Source organism: Akebia trifoliata, chromosome 14 (genome assembly GCF_017979445.1).
Source record: "Akebia trifoliata isolate Shusen 1 chromosome 14, ASM1797944v1, whole genome shotgun sequence".
Taxonomy (NCBI): Eukaryota; Viridiplantae; Streptophyta; class Magnoliopsida; order Ranunculales; family Lardizabalaceae; genus Akebia; species Akebia trifoliata.
The window spans coordinates 31,511,917-31,537,778 of NC_141388.1; the positions used below are offsets into that span (position 1 = coordinate 31,511,917).

At 35.3% G+C, this 25,862-nt stretch overlaps 1 protein-coding gene across 2 annotated transcripts; it reads right to left on the reverse strand.

The window, feature by feature from the left end:
* Positions 1 to 24,995, reverse strand: TOP6B (topoisomerase 6 subunit B). 2 transcript variants are annotated; one of them, XM_086422677.1, is made up of 19 exons: positions 24,726 to 24,995; positions 24,594 to 24,646; positions 23,870 to 23,967; positions 23,469 to 23,574; positions 22,811 to 22,948; positions 22,547 to 22,598; positions 22,313 to 22,377; positions 20,084 to 20,190; positions 19,842 to 19,944; positions 19,568 to 19,653; positions 19,286 to 19,482; positions 15,217 to 15,332; positions 14,969 to 15,054; positions 14,684 to 14,756; positions 2,221 to 2,312; positions 1,954 to 2,092; positions 1,781 to 1,875; positions 1,364 to 1,538; positions 1 to 410 (listed from the first exon to the last, which is right to left on the reverse strand). In XM_086422677.1, the coding sequence occupies exons 1-19, from the start codon at positions 24,817 to 24,819 to the stop codon at positions 264 to 266; spliced, it is 2,022 nt and encodes a 673-aa protein (XP_086278803.1). In that variant the 5' UTR covers positions 24,820 to 24,995; the 3' UTR covers positions 1 to 263. The 2 variants fall into 2 exon arrangements, with proteins under 2 accessions (XP_086278803.1, XP_086278802.1); XM_086422676.1 differs by having other exon boundaries at positions 1,954 to 2,104.
* Between the last annotated feature and the right edge of the window lie 867 nt (positions 24,996 to 25,862).

Consider the following 25,862-nt stretch of genomic DNA (forward strand, 5'->3'; position numbering starts at 1 on the left):
TAAGGAAAAAACCTGGGTGCTCACAAAATACATTTCTAGAGAAAGCAATACATTTTGTCTACAAGGCTCTTTCAATAGCACAAACACAATTATAAACAGCTATTGACCATCTCAATCTCAACATTCCCTTTATTCGGCATTTTTTATACATATAAAAATGGACTAGTAGTGGCATAATTCTACATTTCTAAACAGGGTCGAAACAAATAACTCGAAAAGCTTAGAAGAGAGGAGATAAAAAATCAATATTATCAAATGCTTGCCTACTGCAAGAGTCTAAAGACACAAACAGGACTATGGAAGTCAATAAAGTTTTGTACACCTTCCAACGCCTGAATATAAATGGCTTCTCTGGGTTCCTCGCTTACTCCACTTTGTGTAGCATACTCCAACGCCATCTCATAATCCACCTAAAATATCCATTCAGAAAAGGTGTTTTAAGACTCCAAAGGGATGGTTGGGTCCATATCAAGGTGAATAAGAAATATCTTAAATATGCTTCGTTGTCACCCTAAACACATGGGGGAAAGTCTACCGTCACAGATCATAAAGCTGATTAATGGTGTAGCCATACACATGGGTCTCATGCAAACATGCTTGCCCATCAGTCTTTCTAGATCCAGAACAAACATGAACAAGTCAAAAATGAAAATCTCATAGATCAGAGGGCAAAGGTCATCACCTTAGCTCAGTTTTTAGCACAAGCATGGTTTCAAAACTCCATTTGATGGCGAGATCGAGTTGTCTCAGACAAGTCAAATAAGTCATTCAACTCGGTTTACAATTATTTATTCAAAATAGATATTTATATGAAAATAATTATAATTTTTTTGGAAAATAAGGTACATTATAAGATGTTTAGTAATAAAATCATAGTTTATTTATACAATAAAAAATTAAAGTTAAAAAATTAATTATTTTAAGTAAAATAGACAAAACCCCAGTTGACTCGGACGAGTTTTACTGATTCGACCAAGATTTTCAAAATATCATCCGAGTCATCCCATCTCGCGAGATTTTTCACATGTGAGACACTGTGTCTATCCATCTCACTCATGGACGATACCGAGATGACTCGGGCGAATCATCTCGGTCTCAGAGGAGATTAGAAACCATGGGCACAAGAGAGTAGGTGGGGCACCATTCCCCTGCATGTACCACAAGCATAGCAAACACATCTGTAGAATGTGGTTTTAGAAACTGTCAGACAGGTAATAACATGGTTTCCTCTTCGGTGAAAATCCATCTCGAAGATTTGAGCATTTTTTTTATACTTAATGTCAACTAGTGTAAGTTCGGTGAAAATTTTAAAATTGTTAAGCAGAGAAATAAGAAACAAATAACAAAGGATTTAGGAGCCCACCTGTTCAACGTGCTTAGCAAGTTTTTCCCGAAGTGTCTCTTTTGTTATGACACGAGCTGATACATCCTTTAGCATTTCAGCATCCTCTCCCTCGTAGCGTTTCTTCTTCGATGCATGTTGATGTGCCATTTCTTTCAATACATCATATATGGCACCCGTTGCATCAGGTATGTACCTTCAGATTTTGATAAATTATAATCAAGTGAGTGCAAATAGCAACAGAGATCATCCACTAGAATTTTTTTTAAAATTTAAAATTAAAAAAGCAAGCCAAGGATGGTCCACCACGGGCTCGCATGAATACATGGTGCCCAAGCCTAGGTTTGATCCTAGTGAAGTAATCTACCCCAAAAAAATCAAAATGCAGTAACCATTCCTTTATATGGGTAAAAAAGATACGTAAGTGTGAGGATTTACTTGCTTAAATTCCGCTTCCTCTCCTGTTGTTCACGAGCATGAATTTTCTTCACTATTTTGGATTTTAGCTGCACACAGCACTGCTGAATGGAAACCTGAAGAAATTATTTTATTAGCTTACAAATTTCTTTACATCACATAATTGAGATACAAATGAAGTGAAAATCGCTCACCTTGACAGCAGAAGCTATCTCACTAATATCATCTCCAATATATTCCTTTCCCGTCCCCTTGAATGGTATTTTAGTGCTTACTATGCTCACAAACACCCCAATCTTATCTTGTGTCTGGTTGATCTTGTAATTATTCCAACTGGTTACAGTACTCCATAAAATACTCTATGGTTAGAATTTTAAAGCTTTGCTTTACCCAAAAATTTAAGTAATTAGTCAAATGGATAAAGAACGGAATGGAGAATTCAGATTCTCCTTATACCATACTTGATCCTCTTTAGAGTAGTTCTTGTTACCACATCAGCACCTTGTTCGAAAAGAAGCGGGATACGGTTTGCAAACCGGAAAATATTCAGACCCTACAATTTAACCAGCACAGAAAATGTTGAGCTCAGTGGAAAAAATGACTAAAACAAGAGCAAATTCCTTATAAATTTGACTTTTTTCTATTAACTATTGCTTGAATATGCAAGAAATATGGTAAAGAGAAGATTAAATGATAGGTGGCAAATTGTGACAAGATATCTGGTGCCAAAAAGCATACAACAGAGACCTTGAGAGTTAATTTGGTGGGTATTAGGAAAGAATGTAGTCTAAATGTCTATATTGGCATAATTAAGAATGTGTATGAGGGAGCAATGACTGGTGGGAGAATAATTGTGAGGAAACAAATGAGTTCCAAGTTAGAGTTGGATTACATCAGGGATCGACTCTGAGTCTCTATCTATTTGGTCCACTATCGATGAAGCAACTACCATGTTCAAGAGTAGGGAAATTGTGTATGCTATTCACAGAATATGAGCTATTGGACGAGACTGGAAAAGAATCAACACAAAACTTGAACTCTTGGGGGTCCAAGGCAGAGAATTGGTGATACTAAGGATTGAGGATGACATCGCCCATAGAATTAGAGTTGGATGGCAAAAGTATAGGTATACTTCTATGGTGTTATGTGACTGATGCATCCCAATTAGAAAGGGAATTTTTTATAAGAAGACAGTAAAACCAGTGATGCTTTTTGGAACTGAATGTTGGGCAATCAAGAAACACCATATTCACAAATTAGGTGAAACAAAGATGAGGATGAGTCTGATAACTGGCAAGACCAAGAAAGATAAAATTTAAAAATAAACGCATTCGTGAAAATGTACAGTAGCCACAATACGTGATAAACTAAGGGAAACTGATTTAGATGGTTTGATCATGTGCAACCGTAGCTTAAAGCAACGTACAAGCTGAAATTCTAAAGAACAAGATGAATATCAAAATGAATGTAGATTAAGGTAACGTGAGAAGATTCTAAGACTCTATGAATTAACATAAGACGTGGAGTTAGATAGAATTGAACAATAAGGAACATGACTTGCTCAACAAACTCTAGATTTTTGGGATAAGGCTTTGATGATGATAATAGTGATGATCAATATGCAAGTGCAAGTGTAATAACCCGCTGCTGGAGGAAGCACGACACGGGAGGTGAAGGGTTTAGTCCCACAATGCCCAGAAGTGCGGTGCTTGAAGTATTCATAAGGGACAAACCGACCCTACATAGTACCAAGGCCTTTCGGGATAAAAACCCAAAAACAAAACCCTGGGCCTAGTGGGTGGTTAACTCAAGGACAATATTGGTACTGTTGTGAGCTGGGGCATGACATAACTAAAATATTATTAAAATCCATTTCTTGAAAACATTCACATAGGACAGCTCAACACACCTTCAATCAAAAATCATAACTTGTTTAATTTTTATTGGAATTTAATGCAACACCCCATTTTGAAAAGATGGTTGAAATAACCATAATATAACAATGCTAAAACAAATAAAATATTTATTTTTCTGGTATAAAAATACCGAGCAAAGGTTCTATACTATGACACAATTTAGGATTTAACAACACATCGTATGACTTCTAAAATTTGTACACACTTCAGTTCTTGTTGGTAAATAGAGATTTTAAATTCTATAGAAGTTACTGAAATGTGGAACCTAAGATAAATATGAAATGTACATTAAAATCACTGTTTGGCATGTGAAATATTTTTACAAAAACAAAGGTACAGAATGGGTTTCCTATAGTCCTATTCAGTAGGTTGGACGGTAAAATTCGAAATAAATATTTCTGTCATTTAAATGGTATGGAACCAAAGTTATGTCGAAGGTAATTTCCAAAACCTAATCCTCAAAAAAAAAAAAAATCAGAACCAAAGGAAAAGTCTAAGTAGGGATTGTGACGATATAAAGTAGATTTTGTTTTCTATTCATTTTTGTTGTCCACTAACAGTGACAGCAAAGACGACTTGTTTTAAAATATAATAAGTTTTTTAAAAATTTCACAAAAAATATAAGGATATACGTGTGCAAATTACAGAATTTCTCCAGGTAGTATCACATCATTTCAACAACAAATGAAAATTCTATAACCTTTCTCGTAAAACATGTTAAAAAGAATCATCAACATTACAAATCTTCTTTTCTAAATCAATTAATAACCAAGGTCCTTGAAATGAAAATCCACCACATTTATTCGATAAATTGGTTTAAAACAATTCTAATAAGCATAAGATAACATCAAGAATTTTCCCCCAAACCCTTAATCATGAAAGCAAATCAATTTAAGAAATAAAACATAGCAAATCACCGAAAACGATCTCAAAGCCCCTAATGTGTCTTCATCGAAATCTAAAAATGTTGACATAAAACGTCGATGAGCGGCAAAGCCCAATAGGAATGACATGACACCCCTCCACATAGTAAAAAAATAATAGAAGGAAATACATCGAGTTGCTCATGGTATAATGAGAATAATATAAAAACAAAACAATTATTTCATAAATAAGAAAATCACAAAATCATTTCCTTATCAACCATTTTATCCTCAGTTTGGCTAAACCGTCATATTCAATTCAGCCCTTTTATCCCCAGTCTAGCGAAACCGCAAATTACCCCATTCCACGGCCTTCCTCAAGGGCATATGCTCTACTTGTTTTACACCACCATTTGTCCTCATAAAAAAAATTGTATCCATTTTATATAACTCGAAAATCATGTGGACCATTCATCCTTAGCATGGAATCACCAAAATCATACAAATATTTATGCATACAATATCATTAGATTATATGATTATCATCATTTTTTTTTAATATCATGCCTTAACGATGAAATATATACATGCATGGTTTACTTCCTTTATATCACTATTAAACTTAGTTAATGGGAGTCAAATCCTACCTTGATCGAATTCTAGATCATTTCCTGTTGAGTCATGCGTTCTTCACACCTTAACCTCGTGGTCTTCTTCTACTTAGCCCCAAAAGAAGAAAATACACCAATGTTAAGTTAACATAATAAAGGAATTAAAGTAAAATAGAAAAGATGAAGATTAAAAGAAAAGAAAAGAAAAGAAAAAGTTAAGGATGTTACTCTATTGGAGAGTCTCCACACTTCCTACGTCTTTTTCCCTTTCTACTAAATTGATTATTGGTAAGAAATTAGAAAACTAAGAATTTTCTCTTTCTCTTATTGATTTACTAAAAGAAACTTTCTAAACTAGGCTAAAAAAAAATATAACTTTTTTTTTAAAATTTCAAAAAGGAAGAATTCTCATGTGTTTGAAATTAAAAAAAAATCCCTTATTTTTTTTAGCCTAGTTTAGAAAGTTTTTTTTAGTAAATCAATAAGAGAGAAAATTCTTAGCATTCTAATTTCTTACCAATCATCAATTTAGTAGAAAGGGAAAAAAATTGGGAGAGGAATAAGGGATGTAGGTAGTGTGGAGACTCTCCGATAGAGTAACCTCCTTAACTTTTTCTTTTCTTTTCATCCTCATCTTTTCTATTTTACTTTAATTCATTTATTATATTAACTTAACATTGGTGTATTTTCTTCTTTTGGGGCAAAGTAGTAGAAGAAGAAGACCATGAGGTTAAGGAGGTGTGAATAACGCGTGACTCAACCGGAAATGATCTAGAATTCGATCAAGGCAGGATTTGACTCCCCTTAACTTAGTTTAATAGTGATATAAAAGAAGTAAACCATGCATGCATATATATTATCATTAAAGCATAATATAAAAAAACTAATGTGGTTAATCATATAATTTAACAATATAGTATGCCTAAATGTTGGTATGATTTTGATTATTCCACACTAAGGATGAATGGTCCACATTATTTTTGAGTTATATAAAAAAGATACAATTTTTTTTATGAGGACAAATGGTAGTGTAAAGCAAGTAGGGCGTAGGCCCTTCAGCCCTCAAGGAAGGCCCTGGAATGGGATAGTTTGCGGTTTCGCTAGACCGGGGATAAAAGGGCTGAATTGAATATAACGATTTGCCAAACTGAAGATAAAATGGCTAAAATGGTTGACAAGAAAATGATTGTGATTTTCTTATTTATGAAATGTTGAAATAATTGTTTTGTTTTTATATTATTCTCATTATATCATGTGCGACTCGATGTATTTCCTTCTATTACCTTTTTACTATGTAGAGGGGTGTCAAGTCATTCCAATTGGGCTTCGCCGCTCACCGACGTTTTATGTCAACATTTTAAAATTTCAATGAAGACACATTAGGGACGTTGAGATCGTTTTCGGCGATTTGCTATGTTTTATTTCTTAAATTGATTTGCTTCCATGATTAAGGGTGTATAAGGTTTGGGGGAAAATTCTTGATGTTATCTTATGCTTATTAGAATTGTTTTAAACCAATTTATCGAATAAATGTGGTGGATTTTCATTTCAATGACCTTGGTTATTAATTGATTTAGAAAAGAAGATTTGTAATGTTGCTGATTCTTTTTAACATGTTTTACGAGAAAGGTTATAGAATTTTCATTTGTTGTTGAAATGATGTGATACTACTTGAAGAAATTATGTAACTTGCACATACATATCCTTATATTTTTTGTGGAATTTTTAAAAAATTTATTATATTTTAAAACAAGTCGTCTTTGCTGTCGTTGTCAGTGGACAATAGAAATGTATAGAAAACAAAATCTATTTTATATCGTCGCAATCCCTGCTTAGACTTCTCCTTTGGTTCTGATTTTTTTTTTTTTTTGAGGATTAGGTTTTGGAAGTTACCTTCGACATAGCTTTGGTCTCATACCATTTAAATGATAGAAATATTTATTTCGGATTTTACCGTCCAACCTATTGGATAGGACTGTGGGAAACCCATTCTATACCTCTGTTTTTGTAAAAATATTTCACATGCCAAACAGTGATTTTAATGTATATTGCACATTTTTCTTAGGTTCCACATTTTAGTAACTTTTATAGAATTTAAAATCTCAACTTTCCAATAAGAACTGAAGTGTGTACAAATTTTAGAAGTCATACGATGTGTTATTAAATCCTAAATTGTGTTATAGTACAGAACCTTTGTTCGGTATTTTTATACCAGAAAAATAAATATTTTATTTGTTTTAGCATTGTTATATTATGGTTATTTCAACCATCTTTCCAAAATGGGGTGTTGCTAGGGGCGGAGCTAGTAAGGAGCTGGTGGGGGCAATTGCCCCCATAGAACTTTGAGACACCACTATAGTTTCAACTAATTACATGCCCCATTTGTCCCCACTATCTCACCTCTCTCCTCATTTGCCCCCATACCCTCACCTCCCTCCAATATTTACCCCCCCCCCCTCATATTCTAATTGGAAATTACCTAAATATCCTTCTCTTCAACTTTTAACCAAAAACCTCTGAATTTCTCCCTAAAACCATTCATCCTCAAGTTCTTCACCCATACAACTAACCATAGTTAGCCCCCACTACAAGAAAATCCTGATTCCGCCCCTGGGTGTTGCATTAAATTTCGATAAAAATTGAGCAAGTTATGAATTTTTTATTGAACGTGTATTGAATTGTCCTATGTGAATGTTTCCAAGAAATGGATTTAGATAATATTTTAGCTAGGTTCAACACGTTTTTTTTTTTTTTGTCGATGTGAGTAAATGGATTATTCCTAAATGGTGGTAACGGATTGGGTTATGGATCTTAAAATTTGGGGCATGACAGCAAGAACCTAATTTGATATAAATAAAAAATAAAAAAATCCATTACTGAATTTGTTGTTCCTGTTTTTCTTATCACTTACTACAACTCTTCGCTGATTAAAATCCAAGATATTAATTTTGGTACAAAACTGATACGTGATAGGTTATACTTAAATTGTTTAACAATTTAATAATGTATATAAAGAGGTATGTATGTACATTCACAAGTGCATGCTTTGGTATCTGTTTATGTCTATGCAAGATTTGTGTATCTAAACATCTGCATATACACGTGCTTACTCTAATAATAATAAAAAAAAGTTAAAAAAATTAATGAAGTCAATTAGCCAATGGCACAAGAGGAAAATAAAACAAAATAAAATACCAATAGAAGAACTTAGTCTCAATTTGATCTAGAAAGCATCTCTAATGAGCCATTTAAGAGAAAAGAATGTTGAGTGCACATTTTCCTCCACTCTCGGGTGTGTCATACCCCAATTAAAGCCCTGTGGACCTTGTATATTCATAGTTCTCCACTTCTCCAACAGATCGGTCTTTTGGAGTAGTAGGTTGGTTAACATAATATCAGAGCGCTAGGTTCATGTAGGTCACGGGTTCGAATCTTTCCACCCTTATGGGTGAGGGGGAGTGTTGGGTGTATATTTTCCTCCATTCTCGGGTGTGCGATTGATGTAGAACACATTGCTCTTGATTTTCTAGAGAAAATGAACCATAATAAAGGCACAGGGAAGAGAATTTTCCTGGCAGAATCAACGTATCCAGATCTGGCCAACTTGACTCAGCTTGACTGAGTCAACTCTGTTTTACTAGCATTGCCCGTGTTGACCCAGTTGAGTCCATACTCAACCCAATTTTGATTTTAGTCCTATGTGTTTAGTCTATTTTAGTTTTACGTTCTTTAAAAAGTTGTTTAGTTAGCTTCTATTTCAACTTTAGGAAGTTTCTATTTTGTTCTAAATTCATTTTTATTATTTAGGCTACAATTAGAAGTGCTTAGAAGTGCCAAATTGAGTTTTAATACATTTAGAAAGTTAGTATTATGCTATAGATAGATTAGGAAAATTACTTTTTAGTATTTTAGAATATTTCTAAGTTGTTATGATGAAGCTATTTCTTGTTTCGCTTTATGCTTTATTTTCTTTCAAGCTATTGTTTATTTATCAATTGAATCTATTGATTCAAATTGATTTTGTGTGTTCCATTGAACACAATATCTTAATTCATATCAAATTTATTGATACGCATGCTTCCGCTACGTTGGCCATACCCCAGTTAAGCCTAATGACCCTCTTATATTCATAGTTCTCACCTTTTCTGATGTAAGTCATCTACAATCCTAGTTAAAGTTTTTACTAAGATTTCGATTTCTAGTTCTAGTAGGATTTCTATTTCATAGTTAAACTCGTTTTTATTATTTAGATTATAATTAGAAGTGCTTAGAAGTCTCCAATTTGAATTATAATAGGATTAGAAAATTAGTATTATGTTATAGATAGGTTAGGAATGTTAATTTTTAGTATTTTAGTAAGATTATAAGTTATTACGATGGAATTATCTATATAAGGAGCTCCAAATCCGAAAATTCAAAAAAAAACAATTATCGATTCAATTATCTTTTCTCTTTTAATTACTTTTTTTTTACTTTATGCTTTATTTTCTTTCAAGTTATTGCTTGTTTATCAATTGAATATAGAAACTCTTTCAGAGGGGCCGAATTCCCTCAAAACCAGAACCTTACCAATAATTTTGGTTTTGCCCAAACCGCACCACTCCCCACACCTCATACCCTCCTCTCTCGACCTTTTAGCCATACCGCATCACTCCTATACCCTCAAAATAATATCCCTCACTCTCCAAAACCACATATCCGCTCCCACAAAATGTTTCTCCTAACCATAATCCTCCAAATACCCTTTTAAACCTATCAAATAACTTCAATAACTCTTCAAGGACTATAACAACCCCATATATGGATTACATAGATGAATTGGATCCTTATACTACCCATCCTCCAACTAAATATCCCTATTTTGATCATGATAAACTTCTCCCTAACCCTCCCCATACTCACCCACCCCCATATTACAAAGCCAAAGCAAGACAGGGTGATTATCCCTCACCCACAAATCAACCCTTCCATGATTTTGAGGAGGTTGAACGCGTGTTCATGCATAATGCACCCCCACATTCTCGCAACAATGGACAACAAGAGCAGTTTTTTGACTATAGGCTTAAGGCGGATATTCCTACCTTCAATGGGCTCTTGCACATTGAGGACTTTCTTGATTGGATCTCCAATGTCGAATGATTCTTCGATTACATGAAAATTTCGGAGGATAAGAAGGTCAAACTTGTTGCTTTTAAGCTAACCGGGGTAGCCTCCTCTTGGTGGGACCATCTCCAACGAGATTGGCTACATCAAGACTTTCCGCAAGTGCAATCATGGCCAGCCATGAAGCAATTGCTTAAGCAATGATACTTACCAGTAGATTACATCCAAATCTTGTTTATCAACTAACAAAATTGTAGGCAAAGGTCCCAAAGTGTACAAGAATATGTTGATAACTTCTCTCAAGGAATGAACTTCAAGAAAATGAAGACCAAACTATGGGACATTTCATCAATGGGTTGAATAGAAGAATTCAGGAGAAATGGGTCACATATCAATACACAAGCTTGCATGCAGCCATAAACAATGCCCTAAACGTAGAATCTTTTATGCTTGATTCTCGTACTTTTCTTTGCTCTTCTTATACCAACAATCGGAGGTCTAACTACCCACAATCTACCCCCCTATCTCATCAACCTTATCCATCCCACAATCAGCCCCCATATGACAACCACCATGCTTCCACCTGTCAAGCTCCACCTCCACTTCCTAAACCCCACCAACCTAATCCCTATACACACCCAAAGCAAAATAAGTATTTTAAGTGCAGGAAATTGGGTCATACCTCCAAAGTGTGCCGAAAGAAGCACACATTAGTGGCCGAGGCTAATTATGAAAATGACAAAGATGACCCCTATGTTGATAATGATACGGTTGTCATCTTTGAGACTTATGAGGAGGATGAAGGTGAACATCTAAGTTGTGTTATTCGCAACTTATTGTCGGTACAACATGTTGATCTTTCAACTCGACAGTCTTTTTTGAACTATATGCAAGGTGCAAAGCAAGTTGTGCCAATTAATCTTAGATAGTGAAAGTTCAGAAAATATAATTCCAAGCCACATGGTCGATGCACTCAAGCTACCCACTACGCAACACCTATTATTTCATGCATAATGGTATCAAAGTGATCCTACATTCTTCCTATGCAAAGTCCAAAACTTCCAACCTAGTCAAGAAAAAGAGAACTTGTTTTCTTTTTACCAACATCAATGAGGACTTAAAGGAAACAAGCCAAGTGTTCGCGATGGTAGTGCATCCTTTCACACGGGACCTTCCTACTCAAGTTCCTCCTCAAATGCAATCCCTCCTTGAAGAATTTTCTTGTGTTCTTCCTTCGGACTTGTTAGATTCATTACCTCCCATGAGAAATATACAACACCACATCGATTTGATGCCCGGTGCAAGTCTCCCAAATCTACCTCATTATAAGATGAGTCCAAAAGAACATGGCATATTGAAAGAACAAGTGGAAGATTTACTTTCCAAGGGTCTCATTCAACCAAACCTTAGTCCATGCACGGTTCCGGCCTTGTTGGTACCTAAGGATGGTACATGAAGAATGTATATTGATAGTCGTGCGGTGAACAAAATTACTGTAAGGTATCGTTTTCTTATTCCAAGGCTTGATGACATGTTCGACATGCTAACAGATTCAACCATCTTTTCCAAATTCGACTTGAAAAAGTAGTTACCATCAAATACATATCCGACCCAAAGATGAATGGAAAACGGCCTTCAAAGCCAAAAATGGCTTGTATGAATGGCTAGTTATGCCATTTGGTTTATAAAATGCGCCTAGCACTTTTATGCACCTCATGAACCAAGTACTACAACCCTTCATTGATAAGTTCGTTGTGGTCTATTTTGATGATATCTTAATCTCCTCTAAATCTTATTCGGAGCACCTTCTGAATCTATGGACTGCTTTTCAGGTTCTCAAAGCCAACTATCTTTACATCAACTTGAAGAAATGCCACTTTTTCACATCTTCGGTACTTTTCTTGGGTTAAATAGTCTCAAAAGAGAGGATACTCGTGGATGAAACTAAAATTACAACCACAAAGGATTGGCCTTCTCCAAAATCAATCTCCGAAGCTTGAAGTTTTCATGGGTTAGCATCCTTCTATCGGTGTTTCATCAAGGACTTTAACTCCATCGCAGCACATTTAACCGACACATTGAAGAACAGAAAATTTACTTGGACCGATGATGCCTAAGCTAGCTTTCATCTCTTAAAGACTAAACTTACTTCCACCCCTATTTTGCCACTTCCTTGCTTTGACAAACTATTTGAAATCCATTGTGATGCTTCCATACGTGGAGTAAGAGCTATTTTATCTCAAAAAGGAAAGCCTATTGAATTCCTTAATGAAAAGCTAATGAAAGCAAGGCAAAAGTGGAGTACATATGAACTCGAATTCTATGTCGTTGGTCGTGCTCTTAGAAAGTGGAGGCATTACTTAATCCAAACTGAATCTGTACTCTATTCGGACAACCAGGCCTTAAAATTCATCCAAAATCAAAGTCCGACCATCCGCATGCATTCTTTATGGATCACCTTACTTTAGGAGTTCAACTTCACTATTCAACACAAATTTGGACTCAACAATAAAGTTGTTGACGCACTAAGTCGTAGTCCTTCTAATGCCTCCACATAGAAATGTTTTGCTCATTACAATAAGGAGCATTGTGATAGGCTTCGACTTCCTCAAAGAACTCCACATTGACGACCCAGAATTCCAAGTTATGTGGCAAAAGTGCAACTCGGGACAGCAAGGTACTTCAGACTTTATGGTTCAAGATGGGTTCCTCTTCAAAGGAACAAGGTTATGCATTCCCAATGATTCCATTCGTGAGTATCTTATCAAAAAGTTACATGGTAGCGGACTCTCAGGACACTTTGGACAAGACAAGACCATTGCACTTGTGGACGAACGGTACTTTTAGAAGTCCCTTAAGAAAGATGTTGAAGATTTTGTCCGTCGATGCCTCATATGCCAAAAAGGGAAAGGATAAGCACAAAACACTGCTTTGTACACACCTTTAACACTCCCTAATGACCCTTGGGAAGATCTTTCAATGGATTTTGGGCTTGGACTACCTTGAACACAACGAGACAACGATCCCACCTTCGTTGTTGTTGATCGTTTTTTTAAGATGGCATAATTTATCCCTTGTCACAAGACTCACGATGCGGTAAATCTAGCCAACCTCTTCTTTCGTGAAGTCGTACGTCTACATGGCATCCCCCAGACCATCACTTCGGATCATGACTTTAAGTTTTTTAGTTGGTTTTGAAAAACTTTATGGGCTAGACTTCAAGCACCACCTATCCTCAAACGGACGGACAAACAGAAGTTGTGAACCGTACTCTTGGCAACTTGATTCAATGCATTTCCAGTGACAAACCGAGACAATGGGTCTTGGCACTTGTACAAGCTGAATTCGCTTATAATTCAATCCCTAATCGCTCTAAGGGCTACGCACCATTCCTCATAGTCTATTCCAAAGCGCTAAATCATACTTTGGACTTGGTACAACTTCCTTCTTGCCCTAACTCTAATGTGGCAATCAATAATATGATTGAGAACCTTCACAAGCTCCACATACAAGTGAAGAAAAACCTTGAAGCTTCTAATGAAAAGTACAAAGCAAATACCGATAAGCATAGACAATTCAAGAGCTACAAAGGAGACTTAATCATAATTTATCTTAGTAAAGATCACTTCCCTGCTGGAATTACAACAAGACCAAACTTAAGAAAACTGGGCCCCTTCGTATCTTGAAAAAAATAAACGATAACGCTTATGTGGTGGATTTGCCTGATGAAATGCAAATATCCCCCACATTCAACATAAAAGACATCTATCCTTACTTTCCAGACGATGATTTTTCTACTCTATCAAACTCGGGGACAAGTTTTCTCAAAGAAAGGGGGTCTGATGTAGGACATCTACAATCTTAGTTAGAGTTTTACTAGGATTTCTATTTATAGTTCTAGTAGGATTTCTATTTCATAGTTATGTTAGGAGTACAATTCTTTGTTAGTTTTTAATTTGTTTTAAATTCGTTTTTATTATTTAAACTATAATTAAAAATATTTAAAAGTCTCCAATTTGAGTTTTAATAGGATTAGAAAGTTAGTATTATGTTATAGATAGGTTAGGAATGTTAAGTTTTAGTATTTTAGTAGGATTATAAGTTGTTATGATGGAGTGATCTATAAAAGTAGCTCCAAATCCGAAAATTCAAGAAAAAAACAATCATCAATTCAATTATCTTCTCTTTTAATTACTTTTTAGCTTTATGATTTAGTTTCTTTCAAGTTATTGCTTGTTCATCAATTGAATCTATTGATTCAAATTGATCATGAGTGTTCCATTGAACACAACTTATCAAATTTATTGATTCACACGCTTCCGCTATGTCATTTTCCAACAGATCGGTCTCTTTTGGAGTAGTTGGACAAAGAGTAGAGAAGATTATATACTTCAGAAGAACAACTAATCACATTAAGGAGATGGCACTTACTTGCTTAACATCTTTGCCACCCAAGCTAACTCCAGCTTCCACAATGAATGGATGGCCTTCAAAGACTTGAGGACTGTATTCAGAGGTTGTCAAACAACAATAATGCTTAGGAACCATGTCTATCAACAGCATCACCAATTAAGTATGCACACCTTCTGATTTTAACTACTAATAATTAGAATATTCAGACACCCATGATAAGTATCCAGCCATTTTATACAGCATTGGGTTCCTATGTAACTGAGAGAACATCAGATGTTGCAAAGTTAGAGATCAAATACGAACCTGCCTGAATAAGTGGCAACCATGTCAGGATTCAGCTCCTTCGTGATCCCTAGACGAAGGTTGTATTCCCCAGCAGGACTTAAACACTGCAAAAGTATAGTAAATAAATATTCCAAAACCATTGCAGGATACTTAAAAAGATAATGAAGCTGAGTTAAAACCAATATAATATTAAAAAACAAAAACAAGTGTTGAGACGGAAGACAGCAAAAAATAAAGAAGATAATCAAGCAAAAAAGCTGACTTACATCACCACTAGGATCATCAAATTTAGCCTGACGAAACAATTGATGAATACGAACAATTTGCTGGGAGGTGAGAGATTTAACAGCCATTTTTGGACTAAAATCTGGGCCCATTTCTCCTATAAAACACAACAGTAATATGATCAGTGCACATAACTAGATGTAGCCTATACTGGTATTTCAGTGGTCTAAGTTTCTAACCTAAAAAAAAACAAGTGGTCTGAGTTGACCAAGAAATGCAAAGGGAGGCTTTCGTCAGATATTTGGCACAAAGACAAATCTTCACGTATTTTATGATCATCATTACAATCAAACTAGTGCAAGCAGAGAGGTGCCCAACTATTCATACAAGAGCATGAAATTTTGAGATACCTTCCCTTAACTATGAATTTAAACAAATATAACAGGGAGATGGATTAAATTAATCTGACCAATATAGGCACCTAAGTACTTACATTGTTCAGTTGACTAACATCCACACGCTACAGATACACAAGATTTTTTACGAGGAAATCCCTTCACAAAACAACCACAGGTCCTCGTCCAGATGCAAGCATGCACTAAGACTTAATAAGAGTACAAAAGTTACCCATGCACAACCAAATCACACAACTGACTTGATTGCACAACCAACCTCCAATTGTTTCTTTGCGCCATCCTTCATACTTCGATTCCACAAACCGCACTTGCAATGCCAATCCACTCCTCACGAACCTTAGCACAAACCGTTCACCGACATAACTCCAACACTCGATTCCACGAGTGGTCAAATTTATAGAAAACGAACCTACTCAAATGACTCGTTTAAGAAAATGAGAATATCACCAACAAGCTACACAGGAGAACACCATGGGACCATTATTGGGGGGGGGATCTCACTCATCAAGAGAAAATAAGAGCAATAGAGTTCTATGTGGCTTGTGCCTTGGGTTGGAGTGGGAGAAGCCTCCCTATTTATAGAGGTAGGTTCTTTAATGGGACTAGTAAACTCAGTTATGACTACTCCATGTTGTCTAACATCTATGGTAATAAAAGCCCATGATACTTTGATGACAATGAAGACACTCCTCATGGTTCTTTTAACCTACATGAGGAGTGGTCTTAAATATGTAACTACACCAACTCGGTGACTGTTCAATTATTCGAGTTGACTCAGTCGAGTTATGTGTTTGGAACTCTTTCGGGCACCATGTGTGTTTTACCTTGGTGATGGAACATGTTGTAATGACCTTTACTACTTGGGTAGCTTTATGGGTACTAGTTACAGTACTTCGTTGTATCGCTACCCAGGTAGCTTTACACAATTCCCTTAGTGTATCAATTTCGTTAAAGTAATTACCAAAAGTAGTAGTAGTAGTAGTAACCGTAGTAGTAGTATCAGCTATTGAGCATGAGCATGAGCAAGAGAAGGAGAGGAAGCAGTAGCATCAACTACAGAGCAAAAGTAGGAGATAGAGAAGAAGTAGAAGCATCAGCTACTGAGCAGGAGAAGGAGAAGAAGAGTAGCATTACCTACTGAACAGGAGCAAGAAAAGAAGTAGCAACAATAGTAATTGTTGTTGTTGACAGAACTTGGTCGAATCACTTTAGTGTTTAGAGAAAGGTTAGATAAACCTTCCTTGGATGAAATATCAAGGGGTTGTCTCGTTGAGGAGGTCGAATCTCTCAACTCCTTGAGGAGGCCGAACCTCCTTTGGATGAATATAGCAATGATTGGCTCCTTAAGGATGTCGAACCTTCTGTGGATGAATAGCAAAGGGATCAACTCCTTGAGGAGGCCAAACCTCCTTCAGATGAAAATGACAAGGGGTCAGCTACTTGAGGAGGTTGAACCTCTTTTGGATGAAAAGAAAAGAAGTCGGCCAAGGTGGTTGAACCACTTTGAGGGAGCAAAAGAGGGGGGTGGGTCAGTCAAAGAAGCCGATCCGCCTTTCGAACCGGGTTTACGGGTTGGATTGGATTAGAACGGATCTAATTGCCTTGATTTAGTAATTTTGTTAATTCCTAGGCGGGGGAAATTTTTGGTTCCTACAATTATCACTCACCATAAAACCAAATAGGCTCCCTAATGAGGCAACCTTAATTATGAGCCTTCCCAAGGCCTCTACAACTAGTACAAAAATGAAAGGTAAAAAGTGTTTCCTTGCCTCAAATACCTAAAACTGTTGAAAAAGCCTGAAAGACTTCCATTTACAAAGATTGGTAATAATGGAAATGATTCACATTTCATAATCCAAGAAATCTATTTCTGATCAAAGCCCATTTACTATGATAAAAGTGCATTTGCCCCATTATATATTTGAAGAAATCCCAATTGACATGACCATGCCTTTTCATGATGAACTTTGCATGTAAAAATGAGCTACTTGACCTAATCCTCAAGTAAATGAATTCATTAGCAATCATCACCTGATCAAAAATTTGCCTCCTCATAAAAGAACCTTGTGAAGAGCCAGTCAGTCAATCTTGAGACAACCATTTTCAGCCTAGATGCTAGCAATTTAGATAAAATCTTGCATATGCCACCCACCAAAAAACTAGCCATTCAAAAAACTTAGGTGTTGTTTATTAAATTGAAAAAAATAAGTGTTGAATAGCATTAAGCGCTGAAACTTATAAGCGCTGAATTTAAGTGCTGAAAAATTTGTTTGTTTAGATGCTGAATCATATTTGTTACACATTACTGAAACTGGTAAATTGTCTTTGTTACCCTTACAATCATTTTATACATTGTTTGCATGTTTCAAATGCTTATTTATTATTAAACACAATAAAATATATTATTTCTTATAAAATTAAAATACAATTTATTTTAAATAATAAATAATACTCAAATCTTCAATTTATAAATAATAATTTCTATTTATAAAAGCCCACAAATTTCAAATTAAAAATAATAATGTCATACAAGTCACCAAAATTTGAAATCAACTTTAAAAAAACTTAATTTTGGATGAATAATTTTCGATGGAAATGAAGGATGTGTAATTATAAAAGCACCCTATGAATTAATAAGGGCGACCCACATTATAGCCACTTTTTTTTTTGTTTTATATGGGTTAAAGTTTTTGGAATGAGCAAATTTTTAGTGAGGATGGTCTATATGGTCTAGAGATCATCCTCACCAAAAATCAGTCTATTTTGAAATTTCTAACTCGTCAAAAATAATTTTCAAAAAAAAAAAAAGGGACAATTTACGGTTCTTGAACTTGTTTTGATAGGGTTAGAAGTTTCAAGATATGCTGATTTTTTGTGAGGATGATCTCCTCATTGTAGAGATCCTCCTCACCAAAAATCAACTCATTCCTAAACTTTTAACCCATATAAGACAAAATAATTTAGCTATGGTGTGGGTTTATTAATTTGTGGGGTGTTTATATACTTATCCATGGGATATAAGAGGTAATATCCTTTTAAAAATAAGGGCATACTTGTCCATGCTCAAAAAAACAAAGAGCATACTTGTCAGTGTTGAAAAAGCGAAGTGCTTACCGCTTCAGCACTTTTTTACAGCATCAAAATAGTGCTGCATTTTTTTCACTTATTTTCAGCAATAAACGCTGAAAATATAGAGTAAACAAACGCGTTATTTTGACAAAAGTGCTGAATTTAATTTTTTTCAGCAATAAGCGCTGAAAAATAGCACAAACAAACACTGCCTTAGTATTATTGTCCCCTTCCTTTAGCTACCTCACTCTGGATTTTTGCATCCAACTTATTTCCTTCATTAAAGCAACTTTACGGAATTCCACTTTGAAGCTATCAGCTATTAGTGGGAGAAGCTGAGAGGTCCATTCAAGATATCAGTTCCATGCTATCTTATATTCACCCTAGCTCAAACTGAAAATCGGTTCTAAGTGGAGACCTTGAAAAACGAAACATTTGTTCTGCTACTACAACGAGGTTCCCACTAAAAGCCTAAGACTAAAACTTTTTATTGTTGAATTTTTCAAAACAGTAAAAACTAACCTCTTATGGTTTACAATTTAAAGCACCACACTACCACAGTACAAACTAATTTGCATGGCATGCATCCTTGAATGAAAAATAAATTTTGAATATGAATATTTACCAATTAAACGTGAAGCATATGATTTGCCTATATTAACAAATTCATGCTGGAGAAACTGCAAAAGATTCTGCTTCGAAGTCTCTGCAATAAGCCGCTTGATGAGTAATAAATCAACGGCAGAAGGATGGTGCTTAGTCTCAAGAGGAACCGGAGGCATCGTATCTGTTCTTCGTGCAAACCTTATAGTAACATTTTTGCTGCAGAAAATAACTAAGGGAGTTTAGATAGAAATAATAAATAGAAAAGTTTTCTGGCCAAATAAATTTAAGATACAGAACTTACTCGGCCACATCTGAAACAAATTTAAAGAGAAATTGAGCGTATGGGGTAATTACAGCCATCTGACGCACATAATGCAATATCTTTGACTACATGTAACAGCTAAAAAGTTGTTCAGTCCAGTGAAAAAAACTCACATTAGTCCATTATCTGTTAGTGTTCCTTAGCAAAAAGATATTACAGGGTATTTACATATTAAATTTGAAACCACCATGTCGGGGCCTGAAGCTCTGAAGCTCCTACAAAGCATAGAAACTTCCGAGTGAATACCACTTACACGATAAGTTGTCCAGTTTCCCTCAATAACAATTTGAATTTCTGCACCATTCCACCATTCCTTGTTCTCTCGTTTTTCATGTAAATGTATATGTGGAATGTTCCTGAATAATTGAAAATTTAAATATCTGTAAGCAATTTATCCATGAAGTTTGAGCAAGCAGACGCAATGGAACTTGGAATTTTAGAGCCCTTGCAAAAGAAAAAAAAAGTTATTATTGTAATGCACATTTCACATCATACCGGTGAATATCTATATCCAGCCTGCAGAATGAAATATAATTTTGGCCCCTCATTGATGACGAAATCTCTATAGGAAGTCCTGTACTCATTTTGGACCAAATCAAGGCCTGCATAAGTTCATGGTCAGTCAAAACTCTAGTTTGCTTCTTTTATAATCAACCAAACTGGTTACCAGACCATCCTAACTAAACAAGTTCTTTTTAGTAAATATTCTCTTCTTTTTTTTGATAGGTAAAGGGTTAGTGGTTAGCAAGGTGAGTTGGGTTCAAGGGAGTGAGAACCTATGATATGGGAACAACACTCCAAACATCTTACCAAGTTAGCTAACCGGTTGACTGCATTATTTACCAGAGATTTTCATAAATGGCAACATACGTGTCTAGGCCTAATTTTGTGAGTTGTCTTCTGAAGCTCAGGTACCAATTCTAATAAGCTAATCGACCAGGCTCAAATTAAATCACTTACCAAAAAAAAGAAATTCATCTTTTATTAAAAATTAGCCGACTATTGAAAATGGCTTAGTTGTTCTCTTTAATAGAATAGGCCACATGACAATTATTAGGAAGAAGTTATGGTGATAACAGACTTAATGACTGGATGCGTCAATCTATCAAATAAGAGAATTTTTTAGAGGTTGGTCATGCTGTTTCAAGTTGGTGGTATGGTTAGTTTCCGATTTTCACATTCTTGTAGAGTACTTGAGATGCCAAGTGGGGTCATTCCCAGATTCCTATATGAGATTACCCCTTGAGCTACTTGTAGAAGTAAAAGCATTTGGGACCCAATTATCGAAAGAATAGGGAGAAGGTTAGGGTCATGGAAGAAGAAATACCTTTCCAATGGGAAAAACATGAAATTGACTAAAAATACATTGGTAAGCACCCCAATTTACTTCCTATCATTATTTACATACCAAGAAGTGTGGAATAACGCTAAGATAAATTGAGTAGAGATTTTATATGGAATAATAAAGATGAAAATTGTAAATTTTTCGTAGTGAAGAGGAAATTGATTGTCCTTTAAAAAATGCAGGGAGCTTAGGTATCAAGAAAATTAGGCTCATGCATTCAGCTTTATAGGTAAGTGGTTTTGGTGCTTTGGAGTAGATCATGAGAGTTCGTGGAGGTGTCATTATGGAAAAATATGGGTCAGGAATTTTGGATGAGAAAGTGGAGAATTGAGAGCTTCTTATGGCTGTAGTGTCCGGAAAGGCATAGTCAAACTCTCAAAGGAGCTCCGCAATAGAATAGCTTTTAGGGTTGGTTAAGGGAACAAAGCAAAGTTCTTGTAGGATCATTGATGTGATGTCTCACTCTTTCAATTGTGATTTCCAACTATGTATTCTTTGTCATCAAAGAAAACAACATTCTCTCAACCTCCTTTAGGTGTTTTATTTTTTTCCTCTTAATGAAATATAGTTAAAAAAGATATTATAAATCAAAGATTTCATGGATCAGATTGGGAAAAAATAGTCATGGGATTTCAGCTTTAGGAGAAGCTTTAATGATTGAGAGGTCTAAGTTGTTGTTAAACTTGTCAATGGTATCACTCTCATCCCTATCACTTTTACGGATGATGATTGAAGGTGTAGGCTTGTAGTCAAGATAGAGTGGCTTCATTGATTGTTTTAAAATCCCAAAGTTCTTGTGTTTTTCTTTGGCTTCCATCTGAGGTAACATTTTCCATTTAGTTGTCTACCCTAGACAAGATTCTAACCATTGATCATATAAGCGCAGGTGATATTACCACAATTGACTTCAGTTTTTTTAGGCAAAGCAAGTGTTAAATTTGTTAATCACTTGCCAATCCATTGAAACTTTGTTAGAGATATTTGGGCGTTCTTGTTGTTTTCCTAGTTTTGTATCATCTTTGTTTCAAAGCTGGCAGATCATGGCATTTCGCATATAGAAAGAATTTTGTGAAGTTAATTCCATTTGCCGTGTTTTGAAGCATCTAAAAGGATAGAAACAACAAAATCTTTGGAGGGAAAGAACACACCTTCTAGGAACGTTATTATTAGCTTCCTAGGTTTTTTGTTCTTTTGGTGTAAGCTCTTTAAAGAGCTCAAAACTGACTTCTATTTCTATGAAGACTTCATCTTTGTAGTGTGAAGATAGAGACTAAGTCCATGCCTAGTACGTTTATTTGCGTTAGGCAAGTCTTTTTGACCGGCTATTATTTTCTTTTTAATAGATCACCATATCTGTCAAAAGAAAAATGAAGACTTACCATCTTTGCACCTAGTCCAAATTTTCCACGGGTTTGTTTTAAGCCATATTTTGTGCCAGATAGAACTGCATGAACACCCATGTAGCAACCATAAGCCATATTGAATACAAATCGCCATGCATCACTTCACAGTTCTCAATACAATGTACAGTAGTGTAATGTCAATGGATCAAGATTATCCAAAGCCACAATGAATATAATAGTGTAAAATGGATCTAGTAAGCAAATTGAAACCTCGTCCAAACATATTTGGGATGTCATCATGAGCCATTCCTCTTCCATTATCCTACATTAAATAATTTACCAACATCAAGATAACTTATCATATCAAGAACAATTTATATTTAATTTCATGCCCCATTCTAAAGCTATATACTAGGAAATGGATGGACCAAACACCAAACTGATATATATATATATAGCAGGAAAAAAAAAAAAAAGAGCTTATGAACACAAAGAGCCCGGATTAGAAAAGTTGGGATGGATAGTGAACCACACCTTACAAGTCACCCTGAAAAATGAGGCCTCACCTCGACCCTTTATGCCCTTTGAAACTGGATGCTCTTTGACCTTCTTCCCAAGAGAAGCATTCTTTGCTTGGGTTTCATGATTTCGAGCTTCCTTTGCAAGACGTTTCTACAAGGAAAATGAAGCTCAGTATGTTAAATCTTACAAACTTCATGTATCAGCCACTATATATCAACTTCGATAAATATGTTCCCCACATAAAACATACAAACCCCATCACTCACAACCCAATGTTAAAGGACTAGGTTTACATGTTGGGTTAGGACCCCTTGACTCATGAAGAATGACTCATGGAAAAAATACATGTTCCCAACCATTTAAACACAAAATCCAATGGTTGAGATTTACCCTCGGGATAAGTATCTCTGAGATATGTGTTATTAAGATACACATAAATCTCAACTGTTGGATTTTGTATCTAAATGGTTGGGATCGTGTGTTTTCTCATGAGTCGACAAATCCCAACCCTTACATGTTTGCAAGCAAAATCCATGTTGAATGAATAAAAAGATTTCAAAACAAACCAAGCAAGCTCGTTCATCAAGCATCAAACACCATATGAAATTATTTGTTATCATGTTTCGGTTTATGATAAGGTTATGTCCATCTTAAACAAATAGACACACACCTCACGAGCCTTAGTAGACTCAAAATCGTCATAGAGCTCCTCGTCAACACGTTCCCGATCAACAAGGCCAATCATAGAATTAAACTTGTTTTTCCCAATCTCCTCGCTGTCATAGCAAAACCCATCAAAGACATTATAGTACTAATTGAGAATGAACTTAAGACAGCATGCATGCATATACGTTGAAGGTTTAAAATCTCCTCTTGAGGCAATGTTTCAATTGGGAGAAAAGCCAAGACAATCTCAACCGAAACATCTAGAGAATCCAAAACATTCAATGTTTTAGTGTTAATGTTTCGTTCTGGTCTCGACCGAAACATTCCAAAACGGTATGAAACTTTAAACGATGAGTATGTATGCCAAAAAAGCCTGGTTGTACAATTATATACATCACCACTTACATTGTTACTTCTATTATGGGAAGCTCTGAGACAGATTCTGCTGAATCAAGCGCATTCTCAACTAGTTCTCTAACAGTCGTGTAAAGAGATTTCCCGGGCTGTCATTCACAAGAATTCAATTCATCCACAACTAATTAAAATTGATAAAATTCAAAGTTTAACTCATACAGCATGAAATTTTAAAGGCTGATTTTCCCAAAAGGAAAATGCTAAAGTGACTGTGCAGGGAACCATTGATGGTTTTCCTTGAGATATGAATGAAAAGCATCAACAATTCTGTGCACATCTCCATGTCAGCTCAGCATCGAACGCAGTGTCCTGCAGTCACTCTAGGAAGACTCTTACCAAAATTTTGAAATTCCTATTTCAGCACATTGTTCATTTTAGTTCCAAAAATGTTAAATTACCATTTTTGAAATTACTCTTTTTATCAAACAGGAAAAGGCCTAAGTTAAATTGCAAAAATACCCTTCTAAAAAATGTGCCATTTAATAATAAACACAAAGGGGCATTTTAGTAACTTAAAAAAGCTTTTTTCCTATTTTGTAAAAAAACAATTCTGAAAACGGGACTTCCACAAATTTTCTCTACTTATTTGATAATCCCCAAATTTTAGATTTCTCACTAGAAATCAACAGATAATATCGAAAAATGCTATGATCTATAATGAAACTTCAACTCTGATATCAAACAAATTCAAACAAAAAATTTGGAGAAAACTTACATTATCGAATCCAGCGATGTTCTTATTCTCCGCGAAGAACTCTGCTGGAGATTCTGCAGAAACAACAACCTTAAATCAAAAGAAACAAAAAAGAGAGAAGAAATAACAGAGCTTCTGTGGGGGGAAATTAACTCTGTTTTAGAACGCTTTCCTTCGCTTTCTTAGGTGTCTTTGATTTTCCTTTCTTCGTTTCGATCGAACTTTCGCTGCTACCACCAGTTTCCATTGAAAGTGTCCTTAGTGATCAGCTGAAGGACTACAGATTGAAGAATGAGAAAGTTGAAAGAGATGATCTCATCCACAAAACATGTCGAGGATTAAGCTCATTTGAATGGCGGAGGTTTCAGAATTCTAGGGTTTCGGACATTTGAGTGGCGGGAAGTTTGCAATTGCATTGGTTCATCTATGTTACATAAGCTGGAAATATTGTTAGAGAGATGCTATCGGCACCCCAACTTTTACTTATTACACCCAAACTGTACAAGCGAGAGAAACCAAGGGCCTGTGTGGATTGACTTTTCTAAGTATTTCTGACTTTTGCAGGGAGTTAGAAGCATTTTAAAGGTGTTTAGATAAATAATTCCTAGAAAGAACTACTTTATTGTGGAGTCATTTTAGTGTTTTTTCACGGAGTACCAATAGTACTACTTCTCTAAATTACTTTTGTGCGAAGCCACAAAATATTGTCAAAATGACGGGATTAAGATAAGTATGTCCGTCATAAATTTTGAAAATTTCAAACCTACCCTCAAAAAGATAATTGGAATAACATTATATTACTATCATATCGCTTTTCGGTGTAACATTTGGGACAAGTATACCCCTCATAAATTTTGAAAATTATAAGCATACCCTCAAAAATGCAATTGCAGTAATACTATATTATTATCCATTGATGTGGTGGTAGCTTTTTGGTGTAGCATTTGGGACAAGTATGCCCCTCATAAGTTTTGAAAATTACAAGCATATCCTCAAAAATGCAATTAAATAATATTTTATTATTATCCATTGATGTGGTGGTAACATTTTAGTGTAGCATTTGAATTTGGATTTCTAGCTCCCCCAATTGCTCACTCAATGATTTATCCATGAGCATTCCAACCATGGTTGAAATTTTCTTATTGCAAGATTGATGTAAACAATTACACACAAATTTACTATCCATTGATGTGGTGAAAGCTTCTTCATATTTTTAGTGGTTGTATATATTTGCTCACAATATCTTCTATTTGTTTATAATTGTTGAGTGTTTATATTAGTTTTTACAGA